General features: G+C 35.2%; 2 protein-coding genes across 6 annotated transcripts; both read left to right on the forward strand.

The window, feature by feature from the left end:
• The first annotated feature begins 69 nt into the window (after positions 1 to 69).
• Positions 70 to 6,924, forward strand: LOC129575541 (TOM1-like protein 2). Of its 3 annotated transcripts, none has more exons than XM_055459308.1 (10): positions 87 to 670; positions 3,285 to 3,736; positions 3,847 to 4,115; positions 4,212 to 4,405; positions 4,479 to 4,562; positions 4,658 to 4,775; positions 4,853 to 4,901; positions 5,025 to 5,051; positions 5,860 to 5,910; positions 6,049 to 6,924. In XM_055459308.1, the coding sequence occupies exons 1-10, from the start codon at positions 601 to 603 to the stop codon at positions 6,226 to 6,228; spliced, it is 1,494 nt and encodes a 497-aa protein (XP_055315283.1). In that variant the 5' UTR covers positions 87 to 600; the 3' UTR covers positions 6,229 to 6,924. The 3 variants fall into 3 exon arrangements, with proteins under 3 accessions (XP_055315284.1, XP_055315283.1, XP_055315285.1); XM_055459310.1 differs by lacking the exon at positions 87 to 670 and adding an exon at positions 2,539 to 2,620; XM_055459309.1 differs by lacking the exon at positions 5,025 to 5,051 and having other exon boundaries at positions 70 to 670.
• A 325-nt stretch (positions 6,925 to 7,249) lies between these two features.
• LOC129575542 (aldehyde dehydrogenase 1A1-like) lies at positions 7,250 to 11,162 on the forward strand. Of its 3 annotated transcripts, none has more exons than XM_055459312.1 (12): positions 7,250 to 7,370; positions 8,489 to 8,538; positions 8,648 to 8,853; positions 9,038 to 9,204; positions 9,350 to 9,432; positions 9,495 to 9,783; positions 9,865 to 9,945; positions 10,012 to 10,068; positions 10,153 to 10,227; positions 10,295 to 10,467; positions 10,556 to 10,750; positions 10,863 to 11,162. In XM_055459312.1, the coding sequence occupies exons 2-12, from the start codon at positions 8,503 to 8,505 to the stop codon at positions 10,968 to 10,970; spliced, it is 1,470 nt and encodes a 489-aa protein (XP_055315287.1). In that variant the 5' UTR covers positions 7,250 to 7,370; positions 8,489 to 8,502; the 3' UTR covers positions 10,971 to 11,162. The 3 variants fall into 3 exon arrangements, with proteins under 3 accessions (XP_055315287.1, XP_055315286.1, XP_055315288.1); XM_055459311.1 differs by lacking the exon at positions 7,250 to 7,370 and adding an exon at positions 8,073 to 8,334; XM_055459313.1 differs by lacking the exon at positions 7,250 to 7,370 and adding an exon at positions 8,099 to 8,288.
• Positions 11,163 to 15,314: the final 4,152 nt, after the last annotated feature.

Consider the following 15,314-nt stretch of genomic DNA (forward strand, 5'->3'; position numbering starts at 1 on the left):
CACACACACACATATACATACACACGGCGAACAAATGTATTTACGCAGAAATGTACGTAGCGTCAGAGTATTATTTTTCACTTGGGTGAGTATTATGGTCGTCGCATATTTTGACAGATCGAGAATAACATTTGTCTCGAAAGTCATCATAAACTACTGCAAATCAGTACACAGCGTAGAAGAGCCAGGTCCCAAAGCATATAGATTCGCGTATAGAGCAAAGGAGAGAGCGAAGAGTGAATACATAAATAAGAAAACGAATCACACAGAGAACAGAGAAACAAAACAACATCATACAAAAATTCTGTATCGACTAATCAAATCGATGTGTAAATTGGTGTAAATATATCGGTCACCAAAATTTGTAAACCATTGTTTTTTTTTGTGTCGTCGAGAGACAGAAGAAGAGAAGAAAAAAGAAGGTGTTTTAGCGGCTGTTCATTATAAATTTTCCATCGGGTGATATTTGATGTGTGTTATTTAGTAAGAACTAGTGCAGCAAGAAAAAATAACAGTCAAATCCTCATCTCATACGATAACAACAGTGATTTATTGAAGACCCTTGAGAAAAAAAAAATCAACGCGAACGACGGACATACAATGACATCTTTTTTTAATGTGAGCTCCCTGGCCGGCAATGTATTTTCCACGCCAGTTGGACAAAGGATTGGTAATAACTTATTCATATCATTATTTTTAAAAACGCTACATTTTGTTTTCGTTGGCATATCGGATGACACTCGCCTGGTGAAGCATCTTTCCTACTCGTGTTATTGTCGTTGCTCCATCACATTGATGAAACAAACAACAAGAAGAAGAAAAAAATGTATGAATCGCACAAATTTTCCACATGATGGTATCAGAAAATTGTACGATTTGTGGGAAATAAATCTATTTACCATCAGCAATCGGTCTCTCTCTCTCTCTTTCTCGCTTGCATCGCGCAATGTTAATTAAAGAAAACGCAACTAATGTACGATCCATATTCACAGTTCAGAGCCGAATGGAAAAAAAAACAGCAATAACAACAACGAAAGCAATATCAAAAGACCTAGGCGCATACATTGCGCACCGTATTTACATATGCCAAATTAAATTCTATTAGTTTCGCTTTATTTATTCTATTTGTTCAGGTTTTTTTCTTGTTACTATACACCAAACACATTTCTCTTTTGGGACTTTGCAGTACTCGGGCTGCTGTTTTTTTTTCTTCTTTTTCTTTGCCATTTCCAAATGCGTTTATGTGAAAAATTTCTAATATATTAGTTATGGAAGACGTACTGAAAAGTGAGCGTGTGAGTGCAATAAATAGATAATAGACGCTTAATATCGTGTTATACATTGCTATGGGCAGACAATATGCACCCAATACACATTATGATTGTTGCTGCTGCTGCTGCTGTTATTTTTCTTTTGTTTCTTTTCTATTTTCCCGTAAAATGATTTGATTTTTTTCCTACTTTCTGTCTGTTTGCGTTTGTGTCGCGGCGCATTTTCGCTTCTGATTTTCGCATTTATTATTCGCATGAAACATTTATAATGATGATGTTGACGTTGATGCAGACTTCACCTTTCTACTGACTCATTTATTTATTTTTTTCACTATATATGTCAACCCCAGAGTTTTGCTTTGCAATATTAAAATGCCAAACACAATTCAGAACAGGCTCTATAATCGATTGCTGACTGCTTTCTGGATTTATTACATATAGAATTAGGTGCGAGGTGGTAATATATGATTTCCGAAGCTCACACGAAAGTGAGATAAATGTGAGTCAATGATTTGGAAAAATTCCGTTTGGTCGCCTCGCTCAGAATTTGCGTTGTTTTCAACATTGTAAACATTTGATTTAGATCTTGCGCAAGATTTGCTCTCAATCTGATGGGAGAAGAGACACAGGGAAAGAGAAGAAAAGAGAATTAGAAAGAGATGCAGAACAAAAAAATGTATGATATTTCACGTGAACCGATTCAGTTTAATCATTCGATTTCAACCGCAATCGTGCTGAATCGTTAGATACAAAACAAAAATTGCACAGTTATATTTCCCCTTTGATATACACATTACATCAATCACAACGTTGTCTACATCACCCACAACATATATATATATATATATATATATATATATATGTATGAATCTTGTCTCTCCCATATAAACGCGCGCGATGAACAAATCGTGATCTGGTTAATCAGCTAATTACCTTAGCGAAACAAAATGGTGTAGCAAAATGTGCTTTAATGTTATACCTTTTATCTTCATTGTTGCTTTTTTTCTTTCTTGCTCAAATATACCGAATTTGGGCGAAAGAATGATTAAAGAAGAGTAATAAAGAGAAAACCATAAGAAGACGTGTAGTTGTATGGATGTATGTTAGGGCGTGTGTGTGTGTGTGTGCGTTTGTTTGTTTGGACGGCAAATATACAAAAGATTTTCACTATCATATTACTGGAAATGAGTCAACACAAGATTCGTCACTCGTCATATATATTTAATGTTTATTTGTTGTTGCAAGAACGACATCAATAGCAATAGCAATAGCAACAACAATAAATAGCTCTGATCAAATTACAGGTCGCTGCAAGGATTTTCAAAATAACTATAATAACCATACTATGGGTATACATATATATACTATATTTGATATTTTTTTATTAATTAAGGCTGTGTGCAGCGTGTGAGTAAATTACTGTTCGGATGATAAATCATTGTTCGAAATTGATCTGTGAGAATTGTGGCAACCTGGATGAATTGACAATAACACGCACCGCATGTAAAGCGTATTAAAGACGAAGAGCATCTGGCACTCGCGTACACAATTCCATTTAAGAATCGATATCGCGATATTAAAAAGAAAATAGAAACCGTTCCGGCTAATGCACATGAAATATGCATCATTTTGTTATTTCGTTACTTGGTTTGTCATTAGCGGTTTCGTTTTGCTTTATATCGATTTTCCATGGTCCAAGCTCCGCACACAATCAAAACACAACAAACAAAAACTTTTGTTCTGAAACTTGTCTTGTCTCGTCTTATTGGAGTGCAAAGCCGGCGAAAATGCTTGAAAACAATTTGAAAATTGTTTTTGTTTCTTACTGTTTGTCGAATGAAACTCATTCCACGGATTTATTATATTTTTTTTTTTTTTTTGGTCACTCAACGGAATAAAGTAGAGCATCAATTTCATTTTTTCTTTCTCATCAACAAATGTTTTCGTTTATTTATTTTTGTAATTTTTTTGTTTGTTTGTTCTTCTTTCCAATTTGAATTTTCATTGACATAGAACAAGCAACTGATGCGTCGCTTGCCTCCGAAAATTGGGCGCTCAACATGGAGATCTGCGATATGATAAATGAATCGTCAGATGCGGCACGTGATGCGATGAAAGCCATACGAAAGCGATTATCACAGAATGCCGGCAAAAATTATACGGTTATCATGTACACGTTAACGGTTCTGGAAACATGTGTTAAGAATTGTGGCAAAGCATTCCATGTACTCGTCGCAAACAAAGAGTTTATTCAGGATTTGGTGAAATTGATCGGACCGAAAAATGATCCACCTGCCGTAGTGCAGGAGAAAGTCTTGAACTTGATTCAGATCTGGGCCGACGCGTTTCGATCACAGCCCGATTTGAATGGTGTCGTTCAAGTGTATCAGGAGCTCAAGAGCAAAGGCATCGAATTTCCCGTCGCCGATCTGGATGCCATGGCACCCATTTACACCCCACAACGGGTAAGCTCAATTTATGCGACTATTCTTTTATTTTATTTCATCGTTGCTTTTTGCTGTCGCGAGAATTTCGTGTTGAATATTCAATTTTCTCCATTTTTTGTTTATTTTAGAGTGTACCAGAAAATGCATCACCACCCGTGATTCTGTCGACATCTCCAAAGAATCATCCAGATGTAACACAGCCAAATCCAGCACCGGTTGTAACCATACCAAGTGGCCCAGTTACATTGACACCGGAACAAATTACCAAACTGCAATCGGAACTCGAAATCGTCTCAATGAACATGACCATTTTTGGCGAAATGCTCACCGCTCTGAAACCCGGACAAGAAGATCCATCCGATTACAAGCTTCTAGCAGATTTAAGTCAAACGTGCAGGTAAAACAAATTGACATATGACCACATCATTTAGCTGCGATTAATATTTTATTGTTTTTTTGTTTTGTTTGTGTTATGTCGTTTTTTCTTCTCCAGTGAAATGCAGAGCCGAATAGTTGATTTAATCGGGCGAGTCACGCACGACGAAATTACAGCCGAATTGCTTCGACTCAACGACGAGTTAAATAATTTGTTTTTGCGATATCAACGTTACGAAAAGAATCGTGATCCGAAAAACACGTCAACACCATCCGCTATACTTGGTGCTGCGTTGCGAGGCCCCAGCGGTGGTAAATAACATTTATCTTTATTGTTTCATTGTTCGAGTCGTAATTTTGTGTTTATCTTGTCTTTTTTTTTTAGATGGCAGAGGAAAGGATTCATTGATCGATCTAGAGGAATCACCAGATCCAAATGATAAGCTCCCCAATAAATTTTCGGGATTATGTAAGACTCCACTTGCTCAATTCAAATATGTATTCTATTGACTACAATTCGAGAGTCGGAAATGTATTTTTGTTTTGTTTGTTTTTTTTTAACAGCTGTTGGTGGGATGGCAAGCTCACAGCTATCTCAAATCAACAGTGTTACGGCTCAATCGGGTGGCAAAGATGTCGATGAATTCGATATGCTGGCGCAATCGAGAAACGAAGCTAAATCGTAAAATTTTTATTCTTTTCATAGTAAATAAGAACAGTTGTTCAATAAAATCGATTTCAACCTTTTCCGTTTTACAGAGGCACACCATCGAAAGGTGCGAAGAAACCAGAAGTAGTCAGTATGGCTGTGAGTATTCTAAATTTAATGGATGAAATAACTAACAACATTATTATGTTTTTTTTCTTTCCAATTTTTGCACAACTAACAATTTTTGATTTTGAAACTTTTTTGTCTTTTTCTTTATTTAAGAAACAATCTGACAAAACTAATGAAAAAGTGAGATTTTTTTTTATAATTAACCATCGTTTTTAATTCTCATACTAACACAAATAATCATTAATTGCCTGGGCTCACGCTTTTATGAATGAAAAAAAAAAATTCAACAAAGAAGTCTAAGCCTATTAATTAAGTATTTTTAAGTTCTATGGGTGAGATTGAGAGTAGTGTATGTTTGATTGACTTTGTTACGAAAGAGAAGAGCAAGTTTCTGTCGACTTAAAAATGGTTAAAAGCGAGTATGTTCGTTTTTAGCGGGTCCTCGCGGTTTTTCACGGTTTCCGCGGAACTGATAAGAGATAACAACTTGGTGTCTTCGGCAAAGTTGTAGCACTCGAGGTCTTCTATAACATCGCTGAAGACAGTTATCTCTTATCTCTTATCAGTTCCGCGAAAAGCGCGAAAAATGATAAGAAAAAAAAAGTTCTATATAAAATTTGCTTTTTTATGTGCGCGATTTGCGCGCAACTGATAAGAGATAAGAGATAACTGTCTTCAGCTTAGTTATAGAAGACCTCAAGTACTACAACTTTGCCGAAGACATCATGTTGTTATCTTTTATCAGTTGCGTGAAAACCATGAAGACCGCGGAGGCTAGACGGTACTACAACATACTCTACTTTAACGCCAACAGAATCATCAGAAAACATACTCGCCTTTTCAAAAATATAAATCGAAGAAAAAACATACTCCACTCTCAATCTCACCCATAGAGTTGTAAAAAAGAAAAGGTCAAAATTCACGTTTTCAAACACTTGTTGGCTTTTTATTTCACTATTAGACTATTTAAAAGAAATTTCATTCACAGAATGCCAATGAAAATGAGCTCGATGAGATGGCAGCTTGGTTGAAGGACGCTGTAAGTGCTAAAATTTAAATTGTCGATAAATTCGATAGTAACGGCAAAAAAAAAAACTCTATCGAAATTCTTTACAAACATTTGAGTGTATGTGTAGTGTGTATTGACAAAATTTCTAAATGTTATTCGTTGTCACAGGATGCAGACAAAGGTCCCGAAGATAGTTTGACTAGTACTGAGTTTGAGAGATTTTTGGCCGAACGAGCAGCAGCTGCCGACAATCTACCAAATATTAGCGGTGGCAGTGAGGCCAATTCAAATGGTACACCAAATAAAAAATCAACATCGAAAAAGGCCGAAGATAGCTTACTACTTTAGAAACATCCAAAACGAACTAATTTAACCAGCGACTAATAGCTACTGAAAATCTAACTAACTTGATATAACTGATAGAAAATTTGAATGAAAACAAAGCAAAAAACAAAACCGACACACCCAAAAACAGAAAAAAAGGAAAAGATATTTTAAATAATAACGTTAAAAAAAATGGATGAGAAATACATAATACAACAACAACAAAAATTCACAAAAATACCAATCATACATTATCATTCCATGAAATGATATTGCTAGAAACTTGATATAAAAGAAAGAAGAAAAACAAACAAACAAACAAGGAAATGAATGAATCTATATATTTATTATTTAATATTTGTGAATAATTTAATTGTATTGATGAAAGTGTCAAGCTTACATGTGTTATATTTTATTTAAAAGAGAAACAAACAGAAAAAAAAAACAAAGTAAGGACGAAACAAACAAAAGGAGCATAATTATTTTGACATTTGGACTTTATTACGAATTGCGATCGAAAATAACTGTTCGCCTTTTTTCAACATATATACAATATATATATTTTTCATAATCGACTCAAGTTTCGACTTTCTTTTTAATATTTACTTATTACAGAAAAATAAAATTAAAATACAAGTTTTGACGTATTTATTATGAAAAGCACGTGTAAAAAAAATGGTGAAAAATCATTTAAAAAACCGAATAAATTATCAAAACCGACATATCGATTCTGTTTTTATTTTGTGTGCTTTGATGATATGGTTCTGCCTGGGTAACTAACTAACTTTCTGTCAATGGTGCAAGTGTCAAAACATACAGATAGATGGAACTGCAATACCATCTTCAAGTTCACTCAGACGAGATAATCATATGACCGACCACTACAACAAACACCAGCAGAATGGAATAAAATGTTTCTTATGTTTTTTAGCTGCATTTTTGTTGGTATTTTCAGTGTTAACTCTTTCGACTGAGGTCTGTACGTGTAATTGTTGTTTGCTTGTGTGCGTCAATCGTTTTCTTCATAATTGAGAATGATAACCGGCGAACGAGTCTGCATCTCAAGCACACATCAAAAACGATTTCATTCGTATTCATTTCAACTAGCATATAAATACACGGAACGCCTACTAAATCATTCAGTTTCAATTTTATCTCTGCTTGAAGTAAGTTCACATCATTTTGCTTTTTTTCCATTCAGTTTGTTTTTTTTTTTCCTACATCTACGCTGTTCTGTGTCTACAGAAGAACACCTGTCACTTTAAATTGGAATAATTTTCTGGAAATAATTTGTCAAGCCATTCCAATTAGCATTTTAACCAAGTTTCAATTCCAAATTTTGAATTTAACCGGCAGAAGAAAACGTTTGACCTTCAATTCATTTTTGATTAATTTTTTTTTCATTTGGATGGGCTCAGAATATCGCACTTAGTATATGACATAATGAAAACAAACAAATTTGGTTAAAAACCCAATAAAATTCAATACTATTATCATATGTTGGCGAGAAAGAGAACGACGGTTTTACTTTCAAAGCAATCAGATTTCAATAAATTTTACTCGACAGAAATTCGCGACGATTCAGCAAAGTTTCTGAGTGTGTTTATTCCATTTTATTCAGACACAAAAAAAAACTCAATCAAAGTTGGATGATGCGAGTCGCACCGATCCACGTAACGTTTAGATCTCTGTTCAAAATTACTCGAAGAGATTACAATGTTCAAGTCTTAATCCAAAATGATATCATTCAAATGATTACAAAAATTAGACGCAAATTTATGCGAATTGAATGGGAAAAAATGCATCTCATGTAGCTTTTAAATATAATTATATCCAATTTAACCCGTCAATCATTCTAGACAGATACACTTTCGTAACAATCACAATTGGATCATTACAATATGACTGAATGAATTGCTTATTTTCGAATCTGGCTTTAGAGACTCTTTTGTACAATGCAATAAATAACAATGGAAAAAATCGTAGTTCAATTGTTCGGGCACTTGAAAATCGTTCGCATCGACAAAAAAGTGCATGTTTGTTTTTTATTCATTTTGGTTAGATTAGCGTCCATTCCATTCCAGGTGATAAGATAAAGCGTTAAATTCGATTGGATTTGGTTTGAAATGTGTAAATAAGCCATTTTGAATTGTATTTGTTTATTGTTCAGCTAGAAAACTTATTTGTGTTCATTTCAAATTCAAGTGTTTATTTGAAATTCAATACCCGCACGATTGGATATGTGTGTTATTTTTCTCTTTTAATTTTCGGATTCATATTTCAGTTCAATTGACAATAATGGCAAACCCAAATCAAGAAATTATTTACAAAAAGGTAATTGAAGCTCGACGAATTTGAAAGAAAAAAAATGTATATATTTAGCTGAGATAGATTAAAAATAAAAATGATTGTATCAAATGGAAATTGTGTGGTTTTCGGACAGCTTTTCATCAACAATGAATTTGTGGATGCGCAATCGGGCAAAACGTTTGTAACTTTGAATCCTCAAACTGGAAAGCCGTTGGCAGAGGTCGCTGAAGCCGACAAGGCTGACGTTGATTTGGCTGTAAAGGCAGCGAAGAAGGCATTCGAACGGGGTTCAGCATGGAGAGATATGGATGCATCGCAACGAGGACGGCTCATCAACAAGTAAGTGTTTGATGTTCATGAAATTTCGATTGCAATATGTTTTCTTTTCTTTCTCTCTGTCTTCATCCCTCTCTCTCTCTCTCTCTCTCTCTCTGTGTGTGTGTGTGTGTGGGTGCAGAATATTAGAGTCATTTCATTTTATTTGCTTTTAATATACTCTCGATACTTATACGAAACGCTTTAGGTTAGCAGATTTGATTGAGCAGCATAAAAGCGCATTGGCCAATTTGGAAGTGCTTGATAATGGAAAACCGTTTGCCGAAGCCGATTTTGACATTCAATGCGCTATCGACACGTTCCGCTATTACGCTGGATGGTGCGACAAAATTCATGGAAATACAATTCCAGCTGGTAAGTGCTGCCATAAAAAAAAGAAAACAGCACACATTTACCATTGTCGAAATAAAAAAGGAATAACTCAAAAAATTTGTTTTAAGTGTGTCATAATGATAATATTTCCCGCATTTAATTTTCGGTTTTACAATCAAATTTGCAGACGGTGGTAGTTTGGCGATTACCAGCAAAGAACCAATCGGTGTCGTCGGACAAATTATCCCATGGAATTATCCCACGTTAATGGTAATTGGTTGGAAATTTATTCGATCATAAATTTGTCATTTAAAATGAGTCGTGAATATTAGGTGAGTTGGAAATGGGCTCCGGCACTTGCAGCCGGCTGTACAATCGTGCTGAAACCAGCTGAACAAACACCATTGAGTGCATTGTATGCGGCAGCTCTCACAAAACAGGCCGGTTTTCCGAGCGGTGTGATAAATGTTGTACCTGGTTTTGGCGAAACTGCTGGCCATGCACTCGTCATTCATCCCGATGTGCGTAAAGTTGCATTCACTGGTTCCACGGAGATTGGTCGTCTGATTGCCGAAAATGCAGCCAAATCAAACTTAAAAAAAGTCTCACTGGAACTTGGAGGTTGGAATAGCAACAATCGAACATTTATTTTACGGCTCAAACTTTATTGATCGTTAAAAAAATTTGTTCATCCTCCTCTAGGCAAGAGTCCATTGGTTGTCATGCAGGATGTTGACTTGGATGAAGCCGTTGAAATTGCACACAATGCAGTCTTTGCTAATCGTAAGTTGATGTTTTCATTGAGTTTATTAGCTTTGGAAAGTATATTAATGTGCATGTTGCTTTTAGATGGTCAATGCTGCTGTGCCGGTACTCGTACATTCGTCCAAGAGACCATCTATGACGGTATAATTAAAGAAAATATTATGAAAATTTTTGATGGGAATTTTTTTTTTAAATTTATAATTGGATTTAATTTAATGTTTGCAGCATTTGTGGCAAAGTCTGTTGAGCTCACACGCAAACGCAAAGTTGGCAATCCATTCGCTGATGATACACTGCAAGGTAAATGAGAACATGAATAAAATTGATTTTGCATAGAAATTTCACTAATTGAAAATGACATGAATAGGTCCACAAATCGACGCTGAAAGCCAGCAGAAGATTTTAAAGTACATTGAATTGGGCAATAAGCAAGGTGCCAAATTGGAGTGCGGTGGAAATAAATGGGGAAACGAAGGATTCTTCGTTGAACCAACCATTTTCTCAAATGTAACTGACAACATGACCATTGCTCAAGAAGAGGTATGACATGCTTCCTCCATCTTTCTCAACGTTTAATGGAACATTGCGATATATTCTAAAAATAAAAACCGATTTCATTTGCAAATAGATCTTCGGTCCAGTTCAATCAGTTATAAAGTTCAAAACTCTGGATGAGGTAATTGAACGTGCCAATAAAACATCTTATGGGCTGGCAGCCGGTATTTTGACCAAAAATATTGATTGGGCATTGACATTTGCTCGTGCTGTTGAAGCTGGTTCTGTATGGATCAATTGCTACGATGCTGTGACACCACAAACACCGGTAATTACTCTGAAATCATATTTATGTTTCTAAATTTCTATTCAATTAAATCTGACATGAATGATATGAACATAATCGATGAATATTTCAAAAATATATTTGAATTTTTCAGTTCGGTGGCTACAAGCAGTCTGGTCATGGTCGTGAGCTTGGAGAAGACGGACTTGAACCATATACGGAAACAAAAACGATTTTGGTGAAATTACCAACCAAAAACTAAATCCTCTGATAAAACAAAAAGAATATCCACTTTGAGGCTTCTTTATATACAAACACCAAAAATTCTATGCACATTATCTATTAGCTTATTCACATTGAAATTGATCATACTTTATAGTAGTACTAATCCTTTTTTGAGATCAAATTCTTTTTTTTTCCAATCAAAAATAAATAAAATGAAATATTTACCAAAGATTTGGAAGTGTTGATGTATAAACATGGTCCTTTAATCATTCGGGTAAGTATGCGATTGGAGGAAAGCATATATACACATATACACACACATTTTACTCTATCCAATCAAGCATATCACGTTCTCTTGAAATGGAAAATAAAGCGTAGGTACCACCGCGCCTACGTCAGCATTGTAATTGTCAAGTTAATGTATGTAAAGTATTGGAGTAAGCCTATCAAATCCAATCATCCAAGTAATCATTAAAAATATTAACCTTTTTCATTCTTGGAATTCCATTCTTTTATCAATTTAATCTAAGGCAATTGGTTTAAAGATAAATGACATTGTTGTTATCGTATATGATTTATTATATATGCTAATTAATTTTGTTTTTATGTTTCCATCCAAATTAAGGGGAGTATGAAAACATTCAACTTTTATTGTCGGATAATTCGTTTATTCAGGTTATGATTTTACGGAGTGTAATGAGCTCCTCCCGTCTGCTTAAAGAATCTTTAGAATGAGCAACAAACCCTGCCGACACCAGTGCATCCATAAATATACGGCAGTACGCGTTGGACTTTGGGAAATCGATCTTGGAAGCCGTTTTTCATTCCACTTACGACCGACTGCTGCAAATCCTTTGAAAATCCAAATGACAGAGTCACATCTTAAAGTTCCAAAGATAATAAGCGACAAAATCAATGAAAAAATCTCAAAAATTATCATTTTCGCAAATGAAATATTGTGAGAAATGGCGATGAAATTGGGTTTCATTCACATCGTGTTAAAGTGAAAAAAAAAATTTAAGAGCGATTTTTAGTTCTGGTGGGACGCGAGACAGCTGACAATTTATGGAATAATTTCGCTTTGGAATGCACAACGAAAGGATTAAAAGGAGAGCAATTTGATCTGCACGCATCGAAGGATCTAAAAAATTGGAATCTATGTGAAAGAGCACTTTGTGGATTATACTCTCTTCCTCTCCGTTTTTCTTCTTCTTCAAATTATAGAGCACATTGAAAAAGTCACGGGCAGACATCCTCAGTATGAGTGGATATATATATACAGCGGTGGTTACTTTTTTTCCTTAATTTGTCGTTTCTCACCCATAATTTCTCTCTCTCGCTCTCTCTCTCGCTCTTGGACGAGAATATCAAAAACTTTCCGCTCGAAAGGAGACATAAACGGCAATGAAAACCATCGTTGAAATTCATGTGGCCAAACTCATTCATAATGCAATAACCGCAGTCGATAAATGCTTTTGGTCCTTTTTCAAAATATGATACTCTCTGTCTGACTCTTAGTACCGCCGAACTTTTCGGCAATAGCGATAATCAACCTCAACGGTCTCTTTTTTTTCTCACTTTTGCTCTATAGCTCTCTTTCTCTCTCTCTCTCTCTCTCTCTCTCTCCCTCCCTCTCTCCCTCCCTCTCAATAGTAAACAAAGTTTAAGTTTTCTCTTAAAGATTATAAGTACCGTAGCCAGGAAAAATAATACTTTAGCCCCAAAATGCTGATTCGGTCATTAAAATTATGCATAAAAATAAGTGTCAGCTTCTAAATAATATTCAAGTTGCACACTTGACTTTTTTTTTTTTTTTATTGAAATTTTGCATTTATCGCTATGGTCTCTCGTTGTCGGTGCACATCAAACAAACGTTGAAGAGTGGTTTAGGATAATTTCCCGAAAGGATGCTTCGCCTATCATAATACCATTCGACACAAGTAGATCATTGACTTTATGGTACAGTGAAAACCATTATTTAAAATTTACAATGTCGAAGTGTGTGTATGTGTACTATGTTCTCTTGTTTGTTTCCAACATTTTAATGTAAATTGTGTTAGTATTTACAAACGAATCACTTCGCAGAAAGGCAACAGTAGAAAAAATTAATTCCAAAACCAAATGATTTGATAAAACTGACAAAAAAATTAGCATTTAGCATTGAAATTTGTAGGTAAACATCTAAATCCTTTATTCTATCACATTTTTTTGCGGTTCGATGAATCATTCGAAAAGTAGAGAAAAAAAATCTAGCAAATTTCCCAGGCATTTTATTTTTGTTGGTATTATCATCGAAACGCCCATTCAAAAGCGATTTCACATGTAAATTTAAATGTTGTGGCATCAATTTCTCTCCATATGTTGCCGCCATATGCCAACATTATTCACATTCTCTCTCTGTCTCTGTTTGACCTCAAGAATTTCGGTGTGAAGTGTCTTTTGAGACGCAAAGAATATAAAGTATAACATTACAGTTTCATTGAAACCATGTTGTGAGGGTAAGAAGATGAAAGAAAGTGAAAAAAAATTGCCCAAGCTTTGCCTTACACACTGCAGTCACCTTTTATTTGCGTTGGCCTTCCCAATGAGCCAAACACGTGCAATTATTGTGCATAGTAGATTTATTCCCAAATCGTGCACAATTCTTACACATATTGTGCCCAGAAACAAAATTGTATCTAAATAGGTCCAAAAATTGCACAATTTTTGCACTTTTAGTGCTACATTTAGCATTACATTAAAATATGCACAAAATTCAAACATTTAGCATTACATGTGTTCATTGGGTTTGCAAGCAAACTACATTCAAGGGGATGACGAATGTTTTTGGATCAATATTAACAGTAGGCTTCTATACCGTGTGTTACTGGCTTCTATCACACACACACACACACCTTCCCACTCCCACTCAGTGTCTCTGCAGCGATGAAACTTTTTCTCCAAAAAGCACACGCAAATAATGAAACGACTTTTTATGGTGTTGGATGGCGAATTGTCGGCTTTTTTCAACACTCTAAGTCGATTACGTTGAATGGAGTTATTTTTCCGTCTTTCGTTCGCATTACACACCCACCCACACACACACACACACACTCACAATATGCTAATTCAAGTGGCTCATGAAAAGAAAAGAGAATAATCATATAGCCAAGATGTAAATGTTCCGAGTGTCCAACAGAAAATGCGACAGCCCAAAGCAGCGAGAGGAAACACCAAAAGATTGAATGAATGAAATGAACAATTGTTTGCCTCAAGCTTTTTCTCTGGCTATTGTCATTTGTGATACTTCACTTTGTAACGTGGGATTATTTTGGAAAACGGGCGATATGGTAATTTAGCTGGCGAATTAATGTTAATAACTGTGTTTAGACTATTTACCATTCGTGGTTTCGGGTGGCGTTGACGGTGGAATGGTGATATGGCTCGTTTCGATTAGTCATTTCAACGCCGGATGAGCGGATTGGTGGTTGGATGGTTGGTCGCACAATCTGTTGTTCGATAAAATTATTGTGCTTGGTCGTTAACAGTAACAGCGTTCAATCGATATGTGGTTCGATGATGTGACAAACAAAAAAGAGGCGCGACTGGTTTTTAATGCCGCTAGCAATATGTACAACATACAATGTAATATGATTGAATTCGTTAATTACGTTGTTGTTCACGTTGAGATTTGAAATATGGATAAGTTTTACTTTAATTATGAGCTGATGAAATTTCCGAAAATAAATTTGAATAAACTGATAATAACACCAATTCCCTTGTTGTTTGAAATAATTATCTGTCTAATTGATATCAATTTGATGATACCCGATGATATCATGTGAATACAATAGAAAAACGGGGTTTTAGGAGACTTTTTGACATTTTCATTGATTTTTTCTTGGGCCAATTTAGAATTATTTTCATCGCCGCGTTGGCGGATTAATGTTCTCAATATTTCAATTCAAATCATTCGCCTGAATATCGTTCTCATATGTTTACGCAAACAAAAATGATTAAATTTTATTTAAAAGAAAAAAAGACTGCCGAGACAATCTATTTACTGAATTGTAGTCAAGATTACAATTTATCTATTTTCAATGCGCTGAGACAGCTCATCCGGCGACAATGGTAAGAATATTGTTACCGTTATTGTAAACTGTTGCCTACTCTCTGCGTCAACTCGTAATGTTATCACGAAGATTAATAAAGGCCAGATTATCGGACCTGCAAGTGTATATGCTTATGATAGCCAATAGCATCATACTATACATAGCGTTATAATGCGATTTCGTGCGTTTACTTGCTGTTGAGATTAAAAAATCGGCTCTCAGGGAGCTTTGTGTGCCCGTAAATTACCTTGAATTTCGTGTGAAACATGCGATTCAGTTTCTACACTGCA

The sequence above is a fragment of the Sitodiplosis mosellana genome, unplaced genomic scaffold (genome assembly GCF_009176505.1).
Source record: "Sitodiplosis mosellana isolate CC-2019 unplaced genomic scaffold, AAFC_SMos_1.0 Smas_scaffold_6167, whole genome shotgun sequence".
Lineage (NCBI taxonomy): Eukaryota > Metazoa > Arthropoda > Insecta > Diptera > Cecidomyiidae > Sitodiplosis > Sitodiplosis mosellana.